The sequence below is a fragment of the Bufo gargarizans genome, chromosome 7 (genome assembly GCF_014858855.1).
Source record: "Bufo gargarizans isolate SCDJY-AF-19 chromosome 7, ASM1485885v1, whole genome shotgun sequence".
In the NCBI taxonomy this organism is placed as follows: Eukaryota; Metazoa; Chordata; class Amphibia; order Anura; family Bufonidae; genus Bufo; species Bufo gargarizans.
The window spans coordinates 62,275,066-62,296,313 of record NC_058086.1 but is presented as its reverse complement, the minus strand read 5'-3'; the positions used below and the strand labels follow the sequence as shown (position 1 = coordinate 62,296,313).

General features: G+C 42.0%; 1 protein-coding gene across 1 annotated transcript in view; it reads left to right on the top strand.

The window, feature by feature from the left end:
• LOC122944159 (cysteine-rich secretory protein LCCL domain-containing 1-like) overlaps positions 1-21,248 on the top strand; it is a 31,697-nt gene that overhangs the window by 8,683 nt on the left and 1,766 nt on the right. Inside the window, exons 6-13 of the mRNA XM_044302390.1 lie at positions 288-348; positions 445-661; positions 3,646-3,675; positions 3,922-3,973; positions 4,096-4,162; positions 4,250-4,475; positions 9,674-9,703; positions 11,435-11,464. Coding sequence (XP_044158325.1) covers positions 288-348; positions 445-661; positions 3,646-3,675; positions 3,922-3,973; positions 4,096-4,162; positions 4,250-4,475; positions 9,674-9,703; positions 11,435-11,464 — 713 coding nt within the window. The remainder of the gene's footprint in view (positions 1-287; positions 349-444; positions 662-3,645; positions 3,676-3,921; positions 3,974-4,095; positions 4,163-4,249; positions 4,476-9,673; positions 9,704-11,434; positions 11,465-21,248) is intronic.

The window sequence follows — 21,248 nt, the reverse complement described above, 5'->3', positions numbered from 1 at the left end:
AGATATATAGATAGATTGCCAAAGATGTGCTGTTCAGGACATATGTAATCAATATAAAGCAGGGATACCCAACCTGCAACCCCTTCAGCTGTTGTAAAAATATAACTCCCACCATGCCCTGCTGTAGGCTGTCTGGGCATGATGGGAGTTGTAGTTTGGCAACAGCTGGAGGGACGCAAGTTGGCCATCACTGATATAAAGGATTTATGAGCATAAACTTTTTGCATAAAGTAGGTCTCGATATATTCGCCTAAATTTGTAACAAAACTTTGTATTTGGATTGACAGAGTGACTTGTCCCCCTGGATGTACAAAAGGAGACCTATGGGGAACTGTTATCTACACGAAGGTTAGAGTGTAGTTTAAATTAATATTACAGTGAAGAGATTTGAATTAAAATGTGTATTGATACCTGTATTGATGTAATTTATGTCCATTACTATAGGACTCTTCTGTCTGCACAGCTGCTACACATACAGGAATTGTCACAGCAGGAAGTGGAGGAGATGTTATTGTACAGCAAAAGACTGGACAGGAAAGCTATATACCGTCCACTAGAAATGGAGTAGCTTCGAAGAGTCAGGGACCACAGTCTGGATCATTTGTGTTAAGCCAAGTGTATGAATATCTCTCATTAAGGCAAAAAGACGATTTAGAAAAAGGTAATACTGCATGTTACTGGACACCGAAAAGTAAAGATGAAAGATACCAGTGTTCTTAGGTCTAAATGACTTTTTTCTATTTTTTTTCTTTAAAGAGGACCTTTTATGGGTCCAAACATTGTAAACTATCAGGAAATGTAGAGCGGCCCCCAGGGATCTCACTGCACTTACTATTATTCCTGGGCGCCGCTCCATTCGTCCACTGGGGCCCCAAGTATATTCTCCCGCTCTGTATGCTAATTGCTAGCATCGGTGAAAAAGGGGAGGAGACTGCCCTCTTTTTTTGTCCCTTTTAAAGCAGATAATACACCAGGGTTCAAACCAACAACGGGTATTTTTTTTTTTTACTATTTGTATATATGTTTGACAGTTACAAATGTTCATAAAGAGCTTATAGGCAAGAAGTAAAAAATTATATTACTATTCAAAAGCGCAAACCACAGAAAAAGATATAGTGCTCTAAATTCAGAACAAAAACTTCTGAAATGGTGAACAATAAGCCTTTATAGCATAAATTGTACAAAAATATAAATACTTAACCAGAAAAATATTTATTTATTTAAATCATTGTGGGTTTTTTGGCAGAGAGAATATGATTATCTGTATTTAAAATCAATATTATCTCTAGTAACCTGTTGGGGACATATGACGTACCGGTACGTGATGATGTCCTGGTACTTAAAGACACCGGTACGTCATGTGTAGTTCCGATCACCGCTGCACGGCGGGCGGTGATCAGAACTGGGTGCCTGCAGAAATCAATCAGCAGGCCCCCTGGGACAATACACGGGGGGGTTCTGTCAATTCAGACCTGCGGTTTGAACAGGCTTGGAGAGGGAGGCTGTCTATGAACTCAACTCCTCTGCAGTATGTACATGCAGCAGCTGTTATGAAAGTGGATGTAGATCTGCTAAACCATTAAACTGATTTGGCTTGGCCCTACCCCTGAGGGCATTCGCCTGGCAGCCCCCTAGTGTTCACCCTTTAACCCCTATACAAGAATATAGACTCTGCTCAGGAGAACTAACAGGCCAGACATTTTCTTTGAAATGTATGTATTTCTGTTTTATACATACATAGTGCTGTGATGTCACAACAATACAGTGCACCAATCACTAATAAGTAGTCAGAACTGTTAATATGGGAAGTTGCACGTATTGCGCCAATATATTTGCATCATTAGTGCTGATTTTGCAATCGCTGACATTTTGGAGCACTCTTTCTGCATATAAAGCTATTGTAATGTTCTGCCGTGCCAACCATTTTCTCCAGTCTCAGGAAGCTTCAAGCAGCTTGAAAAATGTAGCTATAGTGACCCACGTCTGTATTTCGTGCACATTACGCAAATATTACATTGCCGATTTTTCACGAACAAGAAAATAATCGCGAATCCGAATTTTGCCCCTGCCGCTCATCACTAATATGGAGTCCAGATCACTATTCTTTATTTTTTTTACTGCCTCATGTTCCCCTGCTGTCTATACTTAGAGCTGCGTTGAAATACATTTTCAGGACTGCTATGCATGTGCACATGAGACCTCTCCATTAAGTTAGACCAGCACAGCAGTCCAGGCTGTGTATTTGAGTGCAGCTTGGAGAGCTGACAGCGGAGGAACCAGGGCTAGTAGGAAAATAAAAAATAGCGATCTGGACGTCTTCTCTGCAGAACTACACATGAATTACTGTAGATATTAGTCAAAAATTGGAATGACAGATTCCCTTTAAAGTGATTCTATAATGCATGTGTCATAATACCTATCAACCTGCATTAAGAGAGAATGGGAACTAGTCCAAGAAAGCCAGGAATGTTAAAAAGGTTGAAACAATGGTAGTGAGGTCTATAGTATGTGGGCCTTTGGACTACACAATTACTGCAGAATTAAGAAAGGATAAACGTTGTGTAGATGTGTATTGTGTGTAGTCCATGCAGAAATTGTGTCTACCATGGAGAACACTGGATAACACTATACTACGCAAGGCCGCCGATCTGGCTTCCAAATTGCTAGTGAGCCAGCTACATATTTTCCTTGCAGCAACTGAATGAGCATCCATATAATTAAAAATTGGGCTTGGCTTGAAAGGATATGCTTACAATAGCAAACAAACCTACAAAAGTGAAGTAGTAGCCTTTGTATAATATTTCTTCATTTTTTGGGAGATCATTGCTTACATTACAGTCATTGAATTGGACATTCATGTCCAGACGATTAAAATTAGTTCACAGATTTTTACGGATCCACGGATACATGGATCGGATCCGCAAAACACATACGGACGTCTGAATGGAGCCTTACAGGGGGGTGATCAATGACAGGGGGTGATCAGGGAGTCTATATGGGTGATCACCCCCCTGTCATTGATCACCCCCCACCCCCCTGCATCTCCAGCCTGCCAGCGAACGATCGCCACTGGCAGGCTGGAAATCCACTTGCTTACCTTCCGTTCCTGTGAACGCGCGCGCCTGTGTGCGCGCGTTCACAGGAAATCTCGGCTATCACGGGAGGACGCGTATATGCGTCCACCCAGAAGAGCAGGGCCACCACCAGGACGCAGGTTAAGGTAATCTGTCACCATGAAAATACAAATTAATCTGCAGGCAACATTTTATAGAGCAGGAGGAACTGAGCGGATTAATGCATAGTTTTATGTTAAAACGTTCCGCAGAAATTTATACATTTAAATTCCTGCTCATTCTGGGCTTTGAAGTCCAGGAGGCGGAGCTATCAGTGATTGACAGCTCTCTCTGTATACACAGTCATAGAGGGAAGGCTGTCAATAACTTCAAAGCCCCAAATAAGCAGGAATTTAAAAGTATAAATTACAAGTTTTACTTGTATCATATATCAATCTGCCCAGCTTCTCCTGCTCTATCAGATGCTGCCTTCAGCTCAGATGTCATGTTCAACATGACAAGTTCCCTTTAAATCTAAATAGACATTTCTGACACTAACAGGTTTTGTATTTTTCCATTCCTATCTTGACAGGAAAGAGTTTGGATGCTCCCACACCATCAGGTACATGTTATGGCAAAAGTTTAAGAACATATATTATTGTTCAACATCTTGAAATCTGCTGAACGTCCTGTTCCTTCAGAAGTATATCTAGATCTTAGAAAATCCTTGGGCAATTGCACCTGAAAGTGAATTATTTTAGCATGATATATATAATAATGATCAACCTGCATCAAAGTGAGTAGAGAAGAATTCGCACGCGGCTGATTTGCCGGAATATCTGTAATTATGTTGTTCTATTTGTTTTAGTTAAAGAACAATGTTCTTACACAGCCAAGCAACTACCTGCCAAATACACTGTGTAAGTAGTACCTTAGTGCTATAGATGTATATGATTAGATTTCACATTTAAGTGTAATTATATATGTAACATCTGTTGCTTGGTGCAATACAAATCGTAATCTTATAACTTGATTCCTTCAGTGTTATTTGTCCTCCGGGCTGTCTTACACAGAAGGATAATGTCTGGGGATGTGACACTTATACAGAGGTGAGATACAATTTAGGTAATTATTAAAAACATTTATCTGTCTTGGTCCCAGGATCCTAAAATATCTGCAATATTTTTAATGTACAGGAGTCTTCAGTATGTGCAGCTGCCATCCACTGTGGGGAAATTACCAACAAAGGGGGCAAAGTGGTAGCCCAGAAGACGCTAGGACAGTACAAATATGGATCTTGTACAAGAAATGGAATAAAAACAAAACATTCTGGCCCATCATTTGGATCATTTGTGTTCATCTCCTTAGCGAAATTACAGAGCACTCTTTCTACCCAAACTCATGAACAGCCACCACAGACAGGTAACCTGCAGTCAGAACACAAAGGCACACATTTAGAATTGCGGGTTGAAATAGGCCAGCAGAAGCTTTACTAAAATAACTGCAAACATTCTTGGTGGAAGCGATATTTGAGAACCCCTCTTAGAGGTGTAGTCTCATCAGGACAATCCTCTTCATGTCTTCTTTCAGGCACCAAGGATCTCTTTGAAGAGGGGGGGGGAGATGGGCACTGGACCTCTCAATGAGCCATAGCAGAAAGATACTGACATAGACCCATGTATTACATGAATGGCCGCATATGATATTGCCACATTATTAAGTTTCTGATTCAGTGGTTATGAGCAGAGATACTATGTGCAATTGATGTACAGAGTGTATTAGAAAATTACATTATTTTTCATTATACAATGATAGGCCGCACAGTGGCTCAGTGGTTAGCCTTGTTGTCTTGTAGCCTTGAGGTCATGGCTTAGAATCTGACCAAGGGCAACATCTGCATAGAGTTTTTACATTGTCTCTATGTCTGTGTGAATCTCCTCTGGGTATTCTGACATACAAACAAGGGCGTAATTCCTACATGGATATACAGTACTTATGCATGTGGCTAGCAGAAGAAAGTGCCCTCCTCCATTCAACTGTATTGCCGTCCTCAGGACGGTGATAGAGTTGAATGCTGGGGCAGTATTTTGTGCTGCACTATAGTATTGTCGACCCTGCCTAATTATGTTGGCCCTGACTTTTGTCAGTTCGGACCCTCCTACAACATAGGACCACTTTTAGGTTTTTGTTTCAGGGCCACTTTAAGTTCACCGTCCACCCCTGCATTAAAAAAAAACATACTATTAGTTTCATTTAGGTTGCGAGTCCCTGTGGTGAAGGTTAGTAAAGACACTCTCTGTACAACTTTGGGATATGTAGATGAAATCAGAATTCCCCATTGTAATCAGAGGAAAAAATAGTCAAATTCAGGTGTCTGGAAATGTTCTGATGCCCCATGTGTATACTTAACCACTTCAGCCCCGCTAGGTGAAACCCCCTTCATGACCAGAGCACTTTTTACACTTCGGCACTACACTACTTTCACCGTTTATCGCTCGGTCATGCAACTTACCACCCAAATGAATTTTACCTCCTTTTCTTCTCACTAATGGAGCTTTCATTTGGTGGTATTTTATTGCTGCTGACATTTTTACTTTTTTTGCATTTTTTTTTGCAAGAACTTTGCAATCAAAATGTGTAAAAAATGACCGGTGAAATCCAAAAGGTGCACTTTGGAATATGTGCCCCTTTGCCCACCTTGGCAGCAAAAAAGTGTCACACATCTGGTATCGCCGTACTCAGGAGAAGTTGGGGAATGTGTTTTGGGGTGTCATTTTACATATACCCATGCTGGATGAGAGAAATAACTTGGCAAAAGACAACTTTTCCCATTTTTTTATACAAAGTTGGCATTTGACCAAGATATTTTTCTCATCCAGCATGGGTATATGTAAAATGACACCCCAAAACATATTCCCCAACTTCTCCTGAGTACGACGATACCAGATGTGTGACACTTTTTTGCTGCCAAGGTGGGCAAAGGGGCACATATTCCAAAGTGCACCTTTTGGATTTCACCGGTCATTTTTTACACATTTTGATTGCAAAGTTCTTCTCACACATTTGGGCCCCTAAATTGCCAGGGCAGTATAACTACGCCACAAGTGACCCCATTTTGGAAAGAAGACACCCAAGGTATTCCGTGAGGGGCATGGCGAGTTCCTAGAGTCTTTTATTTTTTGTCGCAAGTTAGTGGAATATGAGACTTTGTAAGGAAAAAAGAAAAAAAAAGAAAAATCATCATTTTCCGCTAACTTGTGACAAAAAATAAAAAATTCTAGGAACTCGCCGTGCCCCTCACGGAATACCTTGGGGTGTCTTCTTTCCAAAATGGGGTCACTTGTGGCGTAGTTATACTGCCCTGGCAATTTAGGGGCCCAAATGTGTAAGAAGTACCTTGCAATCAAAATCTGTAAAAAATGGCCTGCGAAATCCGAAAGGTGCACTTTGGAATATGCGCCCCTTTGCCCACCTTGGCTGCAAAAAAGTGTCACACATCTGGTATTGCCGTACTCAGGAGAAGTTGGGGAATGTGTTTTGGGGTGCCATTTTACATATAACCATGCTGGGTGAGAGAAATATCTTGGCAAAAGACAACTTTTCCTATTTTTTTATACAAAGTTGGCATTTGACCAAGATATTTTTCTCACCCAGCATGGGTATATGTAAAATGACACCGCAAAACACATTCCCCAACTTCTCCTGAGTACGGCGATACCAGATGTGTGACACTTTTTTGCAGCCTAGATGCGCAAAGGGGCCCAAATTCCTTTTAGGAGGGCATTTTTAGACATTTGGATCCCAGACTTCTTCTCACACTTTCGGGCCCCTAAAAAGCCAGGGCAGTATAAATACCCCACATGTGACCCCACTTTGGAAAGAAGACACCCCAAGGTATTCAATGAGGGGCCTGGCGAGTTCCTAGAAATTTTTTATTTTTTGCATAAGTTAGCGGAAATTGATTTTTTTTGGTTTTTTTCTCACAAAGTCTCACTTTCCGCTAACTTAGGACAAAAATTTCAATCTTTCATGGACTCAATATGCCCCTCAGCGAATACCTTGGGGTGTCTTCTTTCCGAAATGGGGTCACATGTGGGGTATTTATACTGCCCTGGCTTTTTAGGGGCCCTAAAGCGTGAGAAGAGGTCTGGAATATAAATGTCTAAAAATGTTTACGCATTTGGATTCCGTGAGGGGTATGGTGAGTTCATGGGAGATTTTATTTTTTGACACAAGTTAGTAGATTATGAGACTTAGTAAGAAAAAACAAAAACAAACAAAAAATTTCCGCTAACTTGTGCCAAAAAAAATGTCTGAATGGAGCCTTACAGGGGGGGGTGATCAATGACAGGGGGGTGATCAATGACAGGGGGGGTGATCAATGACAGGGGGGTGATCAATGACAGGGGGGTAATCACCCATATAGACTCCCGGATCACCCCCCTGTCATTGATCACCCCCCTGGTAAGGCTCCATTCAGACGTCCGTATAATTTTTACAGATCCATGGATCGGATCCGCAAAACACATGCGGACGTCTGAATGGAGCCTTACAGGGGGGTTATCAATGACAGGGGGTGATCAGGGTGATCACCCCCCTGTCACTGATCACCCCCCCCCTGTAAGGCTCCATTCAGACATCCGCATGATTTTTTACGGATCCATGGATACATGGATCGGATCCACAAAACACATGCGGACGTCTGAATGGAGCCATACAGGGGGGTTATCAATGACAGGGGGTGATCAGGGTGATCACCCCCCTGTCACTGATCACCCCCCCAGTAAGGCTCCATTCAGACATCCGCATGATTTTTTACGGATCCATGGATACATGGATCGGATCCACAAAACACATGCGGACGTCTGAATGGAGCCTTACAGGGGGGTTATCAATGACAGGAGGTGATCAGGGTGATCACCCCCCTGTCACTGATCACCCCCCCTGTAAGGCTCCATTCAGACATCCGCATGATTTTTTACGGATCCATGGATACATGGATCGGATCCACAAAACACATGCGGACGTCTGAATGGAGCCTTACAGGGGGGTTATCAATGACAGGGGGTGATCAGGGTGATCACCCCCCTGTCACTGATCACCCCCCCTGTAAGGCTCCATTCAGACATCCGCATGATTTTTTACGGATCCATGGATACATGGATCGGATCCACAAAACACATGCGGACGTCTGAATGGAGCCTTACAGGGGGGTTATCAATGACAGGGGGTGATCAGGGTGATCACCCCCCTGTCACTGATCACCCCCCCTGTAAGGCTCCATTCAGACATCCGCATGATTTTTTACGGATCCATGGATACATGGATCGGATCCACAAAACACATGCGGACGTCTGAATGGAGCCTTACAGGGGGGTTATCAATGACAGGGGGTGATCAGGGTGATCACCCCCCTGTCACTGATCACCCCCCCTGTAAGGCTCCATTCAGACATCCGCATGATTTTTTACGGATCCATGGATACATGGATCGGATCCACAAAACACATGCGGACGTCTGAATGGAGCCTTACAGGGGGGTGATCAATGACAGGGGGGTGATCAGGGAGTGTATATGGGTGATCACCCGCCTGTCATTGATCACCCCCTGTAAGGCTCCATTCAGACGTCCGCATGTGTTTTGCGGATCCGATCCATGTATCCATGGATCCGTAAAAATCATGCGGACGTCTGAATGGAGCCTTACAGGGGGGTGATCAATGACAGGGGGTGATCAGGGAGTGTATATGGGTGATCACCCGCCTGTCATTGATCACCCCCTGTAAGGCTCCATTCAGACGTCCGCATGTGTTTTGCGGATCCGATCCATGTATCCATGGATCCGTAAAAATCATGCGGACGTCTGAATGGAGCCTTACAGGGGGGTGATCAATGACAGGGGGGTGATTAATGACAGGGGGTGATCAGGGAGTGTATATGGGTGATCACCCGCCTGTCATTGATCACCCCCCTGTAAGGCTCCATTTAGACGTCCGTATGCGTTTTGCGGATCCGATCCATGTATCCGTGGATCCGTAAAAATCATACGGACGTCTGAAAGGAGCCTGACAGGGGGGTGATCAATGACAGGGCGGTGATCAATGACAGGGGGGTGATCAGGGAGTTTATATGGGGTGATCATGGGTGATCAGGGGTTTATAAGGGGTTAATAAGTGACGGGGGGGGGGGGTGTAGTGTAGTGTGGTGTTTGGTGCGACTGTACTGACCTACCTGAGTCCTCTGGTGGTCGATCCTAACAAAAGGGACCACCAGAGGACCAGGTAGGAGGTATATTAGACGCTGTTATGAAAACAGCGTCTAATATACCTGTTAGGGGTTAAAAAATTCGGATCTCCAGCCTGCCAGCGAGCGATCGCCGCTGGCAGGCTGGAGATCCACTCGCTTACCTTCCGTTCCTGTGAGCGCGCGCGCCTGTGTGCGCGCGTTCACAGGAAATCTCGCGACTCGCGAGATGACGCATATATGCGTGACTGTGCGCAGGGCTGCCACCTCCGGACTGCACATCTGCGTTAGGCGGTCCGGAGGTGGTTAAATCACACATTTGTTGGTTTGACACTTTTTTGTGTGGTTTTGTTTATTTATTTATTATATTTTTAACAGACGTTCAAAGGGACCTTAATGAAGGATCAGGTAATAATTCAGTTTTTTTTTGCAAACAGCAAAACAATTGGAGGATGCAGCAGTAGGTAATAGTAGAATCCAAACACATGAGCAGTCAGGTTCCAGCATATAAAACATACATAATGAATTGTGATTTACCATTGTACCTGTACAAGTGTTAGGATCCCAGCTCCATGACAGCAATGTTTGTGATGAAGCAGACCATCAAGAGTGGTTAAATTCATCTGCAAGACATTGCGTGCTCTTTCAATTCATGTTCAAGTTTCACATAAAATCCCTTTAGGGAAAGACAGATGCTAGATAAAGTCAAAATTCTGTATAAGGCCTCTTGCACACGACCGTATGGCTTTTTCAGTATTTTGTGGTCCGTTTTTCAGTATTTTTGCGGTCCGTTTTAGTAGTGTTTCTGCTTCCGTTCCATTTTGCCGTTCCGTTTTTCTATTTGGTTTCCATTTGTGATCCATTTCCGTTTGCGATCCGCAAAAAACGGAAGCATACAATTATGTTTAAACAGTAAGTGCATTAAAAAAATGGGCTGGGCATAACATTTTCAATAGATGATTCAGCAAAACGCAACAGATACGGAAGACATACGGATGCATTCTGTATGCATTCCGGGGTTTTTTGTGGAACCATTGACTTAAATGGAGCCACGGATCATTATTTGCGGGCAATAATAGGACAAGTTCTATCTTTAAGCGGAATAGAAATATGGAAAACAGAAACGGAATGCATATGGAGTACATTTCGTTTTTTTGCGGAACCATTGAAATGAATGGTTCCCTATACGGACTGCAAACGGAATCCGCAAAAACGGATCGGAAATAGAAAAAAAGAACGTTCGTATGCAAGAAGCTTTATAGGGCAGCAGAAACTTTAGTAAAGGAATTCCCTACATTTTTGGTCAATGTGATAATGGGAAAGCCCTCTAAATTTGGTACTCTCATTATAACAACCTGAGTACCCCTATTTCTTTCTGCACACCACCCCAGAAATAAATAACAACAATAAAGGTGAATTCACATTTGGCAGATCTTGTTGCACAGAATTATGTGACTGTCCCATTCATCTCAATGGAGATTGTCACCAAAACAACCCCATTCATATTAATAGAGATTATTTTCAGCTCCATTCATGCACACATAACCAAAGAGACCGGTGATTGGCTGCAGCAGAATGGCCATATGGGGTATGTGATCATGCAACCCCAACAGGGGCTGAAGCAGGAGTATAGGATCAGGAGGTTTTATTTCTTAGAACTTCTGCTCTCTAGCATTTTTTTTAAAATATTGGAAGAATCCTTTAAGCTTGCTTTACTGAAACCAGAATGCCCCTTTATACATGTGACACAGATTATCATACCTTGCAGTCCAATTTTGGTCTTTGACAAACTTTTTCAGATATGCACTTAAAATCACACATTTGTCTGGTATTTTGAAATTATTTCTCGATACCATAAAAAATATTTTTGGACATAGTTTATTAACATTGTGTTTGTCTATAATTGTGACTTAGATAACAAGTAGACCATATTATCTGAGGAATCAATACAGAAAGCCAGGCAATTCCGAATTGTTCACTTACTTTTTCTTCCAACTGTATCTACTGTATGTAGCTGGAACATAACAATCTGTTGTACTTTGTGTACAGAGATGCCAATATTTTTTTTCTAGCATGTAAAAGTTATCTTTTTTTAATCACTGATAGATTTATTTATTTTATTTTTTCATTTCTTAACAGGAATGAATTGGGATGCTTCCACATCAACAGGTAATCATGATACTGTAGCAACATCTAGGGCATGCTATATATATTTTTTGTTCAGCATTTTTAAGTCTATTGAACTTCCCATTAGTCCTCATGTACACAAAACACGGATCCTGGTCATGTGCACGCTGTCATTTTTTTCAAGTCCTGTACAAATGTCCTATCCTTGTCCACAAAAGAGACAAGGATAAGACATGTTGTGTCTTCTTTTCGGACCGGTGGAACAGTAAAATCTTGTGCTGTCCGCATCTTTTGTGGCCACATTGAAATGATTCAGTCTGCATCCGATCCACAAAAACTCTGCTCTGCTACACAGTTTGCATAGCTCCTATTTACTGTTATGGAAGTTATGTTAACAGCAAAGCACAGCCTGTTTGGCTGTTCCCACCCCCGGTTGACATTATCTGAGGTTATTCCAATCTCAGCCATGAAAGACTGAGATGAATTTAGCCATTCTTTTTTTTTATGAACAATTTTTATTGTAAGTTTTTCAGCATTTTGTAATGTTGATAACAGAGGAAAGCCAATGTTGTACAGAATAAGGAGGATCAATGCAAAAGGAAAAACATAAGAAAAGCCTGGTACAGGTATTATTCACTGCACCATCTTGTAAATGGGGCCATTACAGTCAACAGGAAAAATGTTAGGCAAGAAAACCTGGATAACACACAGGGGAGACAGACCAATAGAAAACCACAGGGAGAGGGGAGGGGGGGCTGGGAAGGACTCTCGCAGGACTGCAGACACTGCAAATAATATTTATATGGGCACAAGTTCCGCACACTATGTGGCCATCAACTAAATCTGAAAATCGGAGAAGCAAGCACATGGTGTAATTGTCACGGATGGTGTTACAGAAAACTAGAAGACACAAATGAAGATCCGACTGACTTGATCCAAAACTAAGGAACGAAAGGGTAAGCCCTGTAACAGCCCTAGCTCTCTCTCTTACTGCTCAGCCTATGCAAAAATCTCAATGGTAGAAAATTGCATACCCTCGTTCCTCGACTGTATGACACCACACCCTATAATAGTGAGGGGACACGACCACCGGCTCCCTACACTAAATACGGAGGGAGTCAGGGTCACCTAGGATCAAGCCCACAGGAAAACAGAAGCAAAGAAACAGACTTATCTTGTGGATGCAGCAGTAACAGCTTCTAGCATCAGCACACTCCAGGAAGTTGTATAAACCGCAAGGTAAAGCAGTATGGGGAGGAGATATATAAGGAGGCAATCACTGCTAATAGATGACAGCTGGGAGAGAGAGGAGAGATGTCAAAACGAAAGCAAAACAAAAGAAGATCATGCAGAAGGTACTGAAGAACGTCTAACAGAACTTCTCAAAGATCTGGTGGTGACAGTAATACAGAGAATAGCAAGCAGTAAAGCCCAGACTGGTATATACATGAGTCATGAGAGAGTATTACCGTATAGAGAGAGAAGAGATCTGTGGGAGTGATCTGTGAGAGAATGGTCTGAACAAGGAGTCCAAATCTCTACGAACCGGTCATGACGAGAAGTTAGTTTCTCATTAATCATATAGAAATCCAGTTTGCGTTTAACCTCCGAGAAATCTAGGAATGTTTTCTTTCCAAGATGCCGCTAGTCTGCTTGGTGGCCAGGAAGAAAAAGCTTATCAATCACCATGGGTGGGAGTGAATTGTCAGGATCCGTTTATTAGGTAATGCCCCCAAGGGTGTTTCTTAATATTGTAGCCAGTCACGAGTGAATGAGGTTGTGAACCCAAATCCAAAGTCTTTTCACTCTGAGGCAAGCCCACCAGATGTGTAGTACTGAGTATAGGCCATTAATATGAAAATCCTGGAAAACGCCTCTAAATTTTATAAGTATGTCTTTTCTATATTAAGTACTCACCTCATCAATCCTTCATCACTCTTGTTCTGGTGCTTCTCACCAGTCTCTACTTCCTGTTGACTTTCAACACACAGGAAATAAGCACTTAGCTCTTTCTGAGATTGGCTACTGCTTCTGCTAGTGATCGGCTGAGCTGTCTATTCCTAAGTTATGAAAGTCAACTGGAGGTAGAGACCAAAAGGAGTCTGTGGAAGAGGCAGAACCAGAGCATTGAGTGATTGGTGAGGTGAGTATGACTATTTGTCTAGGCTTTTCTAATTAATTGCTATTACCTGGACAACCCATTTAATATTAAAGGGAACCTGTCACCTGGATTTTGGGTATAGAGCTGAGGACATGGGTTGCTAGATGGCCGCTAGCACATCCGCAATATCCAGTCCCCATAGCTTTGTGTGCTTTTATTGTGTAAAAAAACCGATTTGATACATATGCAAATTAACATAAAAGAGTCATATCTTACTTGTGTGACCAGAGAAGAGTCATATTTTCAAGCTCTGACTCATTTCAGGGTAATTAGCATATTCATCAAATCTGTTTTTATACACAATAAAAGCACACAGAGCTATGGGGACTGGATAATGCGGATGTGCTAGTAGCCATCTAGCAGCCCATGTCCTCAGCTCTATACACAAAATCCTGGTGACAGGTTCCCTTTAAGGACTGTTTCTCCTTACTCCATGTCTTCTATATCATTTAATAGGCTGCATTACAAATAGGTTTCACATCCACTGGCAATTTACTGTATATTGTGGGTTGAAAAAAAAAGTTTCTCTTTAGCCATATATTGTGCAAGTGCAGACTTGGCAAAACTGCTCTCTAACAGATATTCAATGCTTCACATAATTTTCCTCCAAGGAGCTGCAGATGCTAGATAAAGGTAAACATTCAGAATTATGGGACCATGGATCTCATTAGAAGAGGGGGGGTTGCTGAACCTCTCAATGAGCCATAGCAGAAGACACTGGCTTAGACCCAGATATTTCATGAATGGCTGCATATGATACTGCCACGTTATAAAGTTTCTGATTCAGTGGTTTTGAGCAAAGATGTGCAATTCATGTATAAAGTGTATTAGAAAGCTGCATAATTTGTCATTATACAGTGATAGGCTGCACAGTGGCTCAATGGTTACCCTTGTTGTCTTGTAGCCCTGAGATCATGGGTTAGAATCTGATCAAAGGCATTTTACATTGTCTCCATGTCTGTCTAGATCTCTTTTGGGTATTTTGATGTCCTCCCATATGCCAAAAAAATATATTAAAAACATACAATTAATTTCATTTAGATTGTGAGCCCCAGTGATAACGGAGACTGAACTTAGTAATTTCAATCACTGTCCGCAATTCCATTCCCCCAAAAATAGAACACGCCCTATTCTTGTCCGCAATTGCAGACAAGATTAGGCATATTCTATTATAGTGCCGGCGATGTGCGGTGCTCAAAATGCAGAATGCACATTGCCGGTGTCCGTGTTTTGCGGATCCGTGGATGCGCAAAACACATACAGATGTGTGAATGGACCCTAATACTGCCGCTTGTTCATCAGACAATCCAAATCTTTTGACATGCTAAAAAATTATCGTTAGTAGGCGGCAGATCGTGGTGTCTAATAATGATCTTCCGCCAGCAAACCACTATACAGCATAGGGACAAGCAATGGCATAGCGATCACTCCTCCCCATGATGTGGAGGAGATCACTGTATGTAATAGCAGCAGTCTTCTCCACTAGCGAGCAGGCAATTCGTGGGAGGGAACGCTCACCTCTCAACTATCTGCAACCTTCGGGCTGAGTAATGCAGCCTTTAACTCTCCAGATTGTAATTTCATGTCTTTTTCGATCTTAATATAAAAGCATTTTGATGCACTGTTTGAAGTTAATTTAATTGTATTATAAAATTCTAACAGGAATGAGTTGTGGTGCAAGCTCAGCAGCAACAGGTATTAATTTAATATTATTATACAATTCACATTCAAAAGAAAATTTCTTCTAAAACCAGGTTTTATGATGATGAATCTAATAATAATAATTAATAATTATAATAATTATTCAGTTGTCTAAATTGTTTAACTATTTTGTAAATTTGGATTATTTTTTTTATAAATAAAAAATTTTTTTTTTGACACAATTTTACCAGTGTCATGAAGTACAAAATGTGACGAAAAAACAATCTCAGAATGGCCTGGATAAGTAAAAGCGTTTTAAAGTTATTCACACATCAAGTGACACTGGTCAGATTTGCAAAAAATGTCCTGGTCCTTAAAGGGAACCTGTCATGTGGATATTTGATTATAATCTAACTAATTATATACAATCATTAACTACTAAAAAGTACCTTAGATGTATTCGCTTACTGGTGTGACAGATAGTTACCTCATAATATTCACACAAAGATGCCACATGCTAATGAGCTGATATGAGTCCAGCGTGATGTCATTGAGTCCAGCGTATATTTAATTCAGAGCTATAGCCACTCCCATGCCCACCTGCTGCTGATTCATATGGAAAAAAAACTGTCAATCTGCAGCCGGTAGGCAGGGAGAGTCATGAGACATCATTATCAGCTGGAGCTTTTCAATACAAGATGTTAGCAGATTGACTGGGGCTATTAAAGAAAGTGACCCAGCATTTTGCTAAGAGAATCAGTCACTTATTTATGTTGCCCTTAGTTAGGACACCATAAAACTGGTGACAGGTTCCCTTTAAGGTGAAAATGAGCCCGGTCCTTAAGGGGTTAATATAGCCTCTGCGAAGGTGGTGGATCGCCAAAGTTATGAAGACGCTCTGTCATCTATATAACTTCTGCGCATCCACTGCCGCTTCTAAATGAAAGAGAGCTTCCTTGCTTTCTTACATTTAGACCATTTTCTACACCTAAAACAGTTATAGAAAATGCTGAATGAGACAGGCCTTCTGGCCCTTCCCCACCCACGCCACCCGCAGTTTTTTTAGACCTGGAGTGAGCAGGGAAAAGTGGCAGATTGCAGCGCAACTAGCTGCTGCGTCGGAATCTGCGCCTGAAATACGCCTAATATAGGCATATTTCAGGTTAATAAATGACCAGCTACATGCATATTAGTACACGTTAAAGGGGTTGTCTTACAATCCGAGTGAGTATGCTCCACAAAGGCAATTTACATATATTAACCAAAAAACAATAATTAGGGCATCATAATTTGTCACAGGCACCCACCAGGCCAAATATGATACATGCAGAGTAAGGGGCATCATGTATATTATGTATATCCGGTGTTCTTGTTGTAGTGGGCTCTGTGTCACTGCCCAGACCTTTATAGTCCTCCTCAGACAATCAAGCTTTAGGTCCTCTCACCATTACAAATTACTACTGTGAGGAAAATATAGAGTGGAAAAGTACTAGTGAGTTCTATCTCCCTACATAAGGTCCTTTTACTCCTGCATACTTTTGCATACTCTTGCATACTAGGTAGAGCATCCACCCCGAAAATGTCTAACCCACCATTAAAATTAAAAGTTGAGTTTTGATTTTAAAGAACCTATTAGGGGCTTAACGCTGCACAAACCATGACAGGTCTCTCCCTATGCACAAATAGCAGTAGGAGCCTGCCTCACCCCATGACTCCTTTCCCCACAGCATTGGTTGCTTGTAACTGGGGAGTCTGTTGAAATTTCATGCTGCTTGTGGGTCAGTGTCATGGCGCGATGTGAGAAGATAACTCCACACCGACCACAAGTGGGAAGGGAGAAGGTACTAGGCATGGAAACTAGGGAAAGGGGAAAAGGACACCACCTAGTGAATCCCTAAACCGAGCCCTGTCTACTATAAGTATAACCAGACCTTGATGGTAGGAATGTTCATACACTGGAACCTAGGGCCCTATCTGACCCTAAAGGGCCCTGGAAATAGTGCCAGGACAAGAGATGACCTGTTCCTTCCCAGCTGAAGGAACAAGAGACTCTCTCAGGCCTAGTACCAAAAGGTAGGGGAAAACCACGAACAAGAAATAGGGAAAAGACACTTAACTCCGAAGTATGACCAGAAACCAGCTCTTCACAACCTGAAAGGAGTTATCAAACACATAGCATGATGGGTGAGGCCAGACTAAATAGAGGAGTGAGAATGAGCACTTAAGCTACACCTGAGACCAGAGGTATGGTCATACCCAGTAAGAACACAGAAAAGTGAAACCAGAGCGGCACGTGAAGCCAGTCTCTTAGATCTTCTGACCCCTGTCACAGGAGGGACCGTGAAACTGAGGCAGTATGAAGCACATGACATGACACTGACTTTTAAGTTGGAATTTTCTTTAAATGGTAGGACTTTCCTATTCATTATTATTGCAATGGTAGTGTTAAAACAGTGTCATAGAAAGCTAAAATAACTACTGAAAAAAATATTTATATAAATATATATTTATATACAGTACAGACCAAAAGTTTGGACACACCTTATCATTCAAAGAGTTTTCTTTATTTTCATGACCATGAAAATTGTAGATTCACACTGAAGGCATCAAAACTATGAATTAACACATGTGGAATTATATACATAACAAAAAAGTGTGAAACAGAAAATGTGTCATATTCTAGCTTCTTCAAAGTAGCCACCTTTTGGTTTGATTACTGCTTTGCAGACTCTTGGCATTCTCTTGATGAGCTTCAAGAGGTAGTCACCTGAAATGGTCTTCCAACAGTCTTGAAGGAGTTCCCAGAGATGCTTAGCACTTGTTGGCCCTTTTGCCTTCACACTGCGGTCCAGCTCACTCCAAACCATCTTGATTGGGTTCAGGTCCGTTGACTGTGGATGCCAGGTCAGCAGCACCCCATCACTCTCCTTCATGGTCAAATAGCCCTTACACAGCCTGGAGGTGTGTTTGGGGTCATTGTCCTGTTGAAAAATAAATGATGGTCCAACTAAACGCAAACCGGATAGAATAGCATGCCGCTGCAAGATGCTATGGTAGCCAGGCTGGTTCAGTATGCCTTCAATTTTAAATAAATACCCAACAGTGTCACCAGTAAAGCACCCCCACACCATCACACCTCCTCCTCCATGCTTCACGGTGGGAACCAGGCATGTAGAGTCCATCCGTTCACCTTTTCCGCGTCGCACAAAGACACTGTGGTTGAAACCAAAGATTTCAAATTTGGACTCATCAGACCAAAGCACAGATTTCCACTGGTCTAATGTCCATTCCTTGTGTTCTTTAGCCCAAACAAGTCTCTTCTGCTTGTTGCCTGTCCTTAGCAGTGGTTTCCTAGCAGATATTCTACCATGAAGGCCTGATTCACACAGTCTCCTCTTAACAGTTGTTCTAGAGATGTGTCTGCTGCTAGAACTCTGTGGGGCATTGACCTGGTCTCTAATCTGAGCTGCTGTTAACCTGCGATTTCTGAGGCTGGTGACTCGGATAAACTTATCCTCTGCAGCAGAGGTGACGCTTGGTCTTCCTTTCCTGGGGCGGTCCGCATGTGAGCCAGTTTCTTTGTAGCGCTTGATGGTTTTTGTGACTGCACTTGGGGACACTTTCAAAGTTTTCCCAATTTTTCGGACTGACTGACCTTCATTAAAGTAATGATGGCCACTCGTTTTTCTTTACTTAGCTGCTTTTTTCTTGCCATAAAACAAATTCTAACAGTCTATTCAGTAGGACTATCAGCTGTGTATCCACCTGACTTCTCCACAACGCAACTGATGGCCCCAACCCCATTTATAAGGCAAGAAATCCCACTTATTAAACCTGACAGGGCACACCTGTGAAGTGAAAAACATTTTAGGTGACTACCTCTTGAAGTTCATCAAGAGAATGCCAAGAGTGTGCAAAGCAGTAATCAAAGCAAAAGGTGGCTACTTTGAAGATCCTAGAATATGACATATTTTCAGTTGTTTCACACTTTTTTGTTATGTATATAATTCCACATGTGTTAATTCATAGTTTTGATGCCTTCAGTGTGAATCTACAATTTTCATAGTCATGAAAATAAAGAAAACTCTTTGAATGAGAAGGTGTGTCTAAACTTTTGGTCTGTACTGTGTATATATATAAGAAATCCACGGCACTCCTCTGTAAAACGTGAAAAAAATATGTCCTTTATTTACACATGTAATACAGCAACGTTTCGGTTCTCTCACAGAACCTTTCTCAAGCCAAGCCGACTTGGCTTGAGAAAGGTTCTGTGAGAGACCCGAAACGTCGCTGTGTGACGTGTAAATAAAAGACACATTTTTGAAAGCAGCGTTGTTTGCAGATGACGTCATATTATTCTTGGCCAAACCGAGGAAACATTTGGGGAGCGTGCTGGAGATGCTGAAGAGGTTTGGGAGCTATTCTGGGTATACAATCAATGTCTCCAAATGTTACCTGTTGCTACTAACCCAAGGGGACAAAGGCCCTTACATCAAATCTTTGGGATTTGGTATCTCTCAGGCATCATCGCAAATCACTTACCTAGGCATCAAGATAGGTAAATCTCCACATTCCATTTATCAACTGAATTATCCACCATTGCTGTCCAAAATAAAAAATGACCTGCACAGATGGCAGAACCTGCCTTTGTCGCTGGTAGGTCGTTGCCACTTGATAGAGATGATGGGGGTGGCGAAACTATTATACCCAGTTCAGACTATTCCTGTACTCCTGCATCATGCAGATATCAAAGGGTTAGAGAGAAAGTTCATAAACTTTATCTGGAATGAGAAGAAGCCTAGAATCTCCTACATCTCAATTTCAATTTCCCACATATACGGGATTACAATATAACCTGCCTCAGCAGGCACATATTAGACTGGTTTAATGGCACATCTTACTATACCAACCTATGTATAGAGAGAAAGTTAGCTGCACCCTGGGATCTACTGGCTTTATTACATACAAAAATGCCCAAACTCCCGTATCTGGCAAGGCGATCTTAAGGGATACTATTATGGTATGGAAAAATATTAGGAATTTATTTGGTCTTTCGTAACAGTTTTCCAAAATCTCCCCATACATAATAACCCTGGGTTCATCCCGGGACAAAAGGAAAAATCCTTCAGGTATTGGGCGACTAGGGGGGTGATGAAAATGGGGGATCTCTTCCATCTCTTATATGCAAGTAAGAAGTTATGGGAAGAGCCTAGTCAAGGATGTATCCAAGGAATTGCGAAGGAATAAATTTGATTCCTTTCTTGAGGATAAAAATAAAACCTCCATTTCAGTATTATATAGTGTTCTCAGGGATGTATGAAAAGATTCTGTATCTCAGGGCAATTCAAAAAGTGGGGCGATAAACTGGGCATCGAGGATGTCCAGTTAGTGGCTCGTGCTGGCATACTTGCCTTAAATAGGGCAGTGCTAAATGAAAGGATGAGGGAAACACATTTTAAGAATAAGATCCTTCACCATGCACTGTATGCTTTTGACCTGCCGGCGACAGTGGCAAGGCCGGACAGAATCACAGTATGCCCCAAGTGTGCCACTCCAAAAACAGACTTGTTCCACGGTCTAGTGAGTTGCACGAAGTTAGGAGAGTTTTGGAAGCAGGTGACCCTAATCTTGAAACAGACCTGCAATAGTCAGACAGCTTTATCGCCGACGTTGGTTATACTTCAGGCAGATATCAAAGGGAAAGCCAGGGTTAGTGGGGTGGGGAACGAGACAGGACTTACCATGTTAGGGCACAAGGTGGTACTAGAAGCCAAACGGTGCCTGTTATCAAGGTGGCTTGAGTCAGAGGTCCCAAGTGCCGAAATGTTACTCAGACAACTATGACATATCTTTCATTTAGAATGGCTAAACGCTCTAACCAGAAAAGAAATCTCGGGAAAAAAACTTTATCAGACATGGAGATTTTGAGTATAATACATTGAAGGGAATCTTTTCAACTGACAGCATGGTATCTACGAGAAGATCTGAAGGGTCAGCTAGGTAGATTGAAAATAGGAGGTTGAT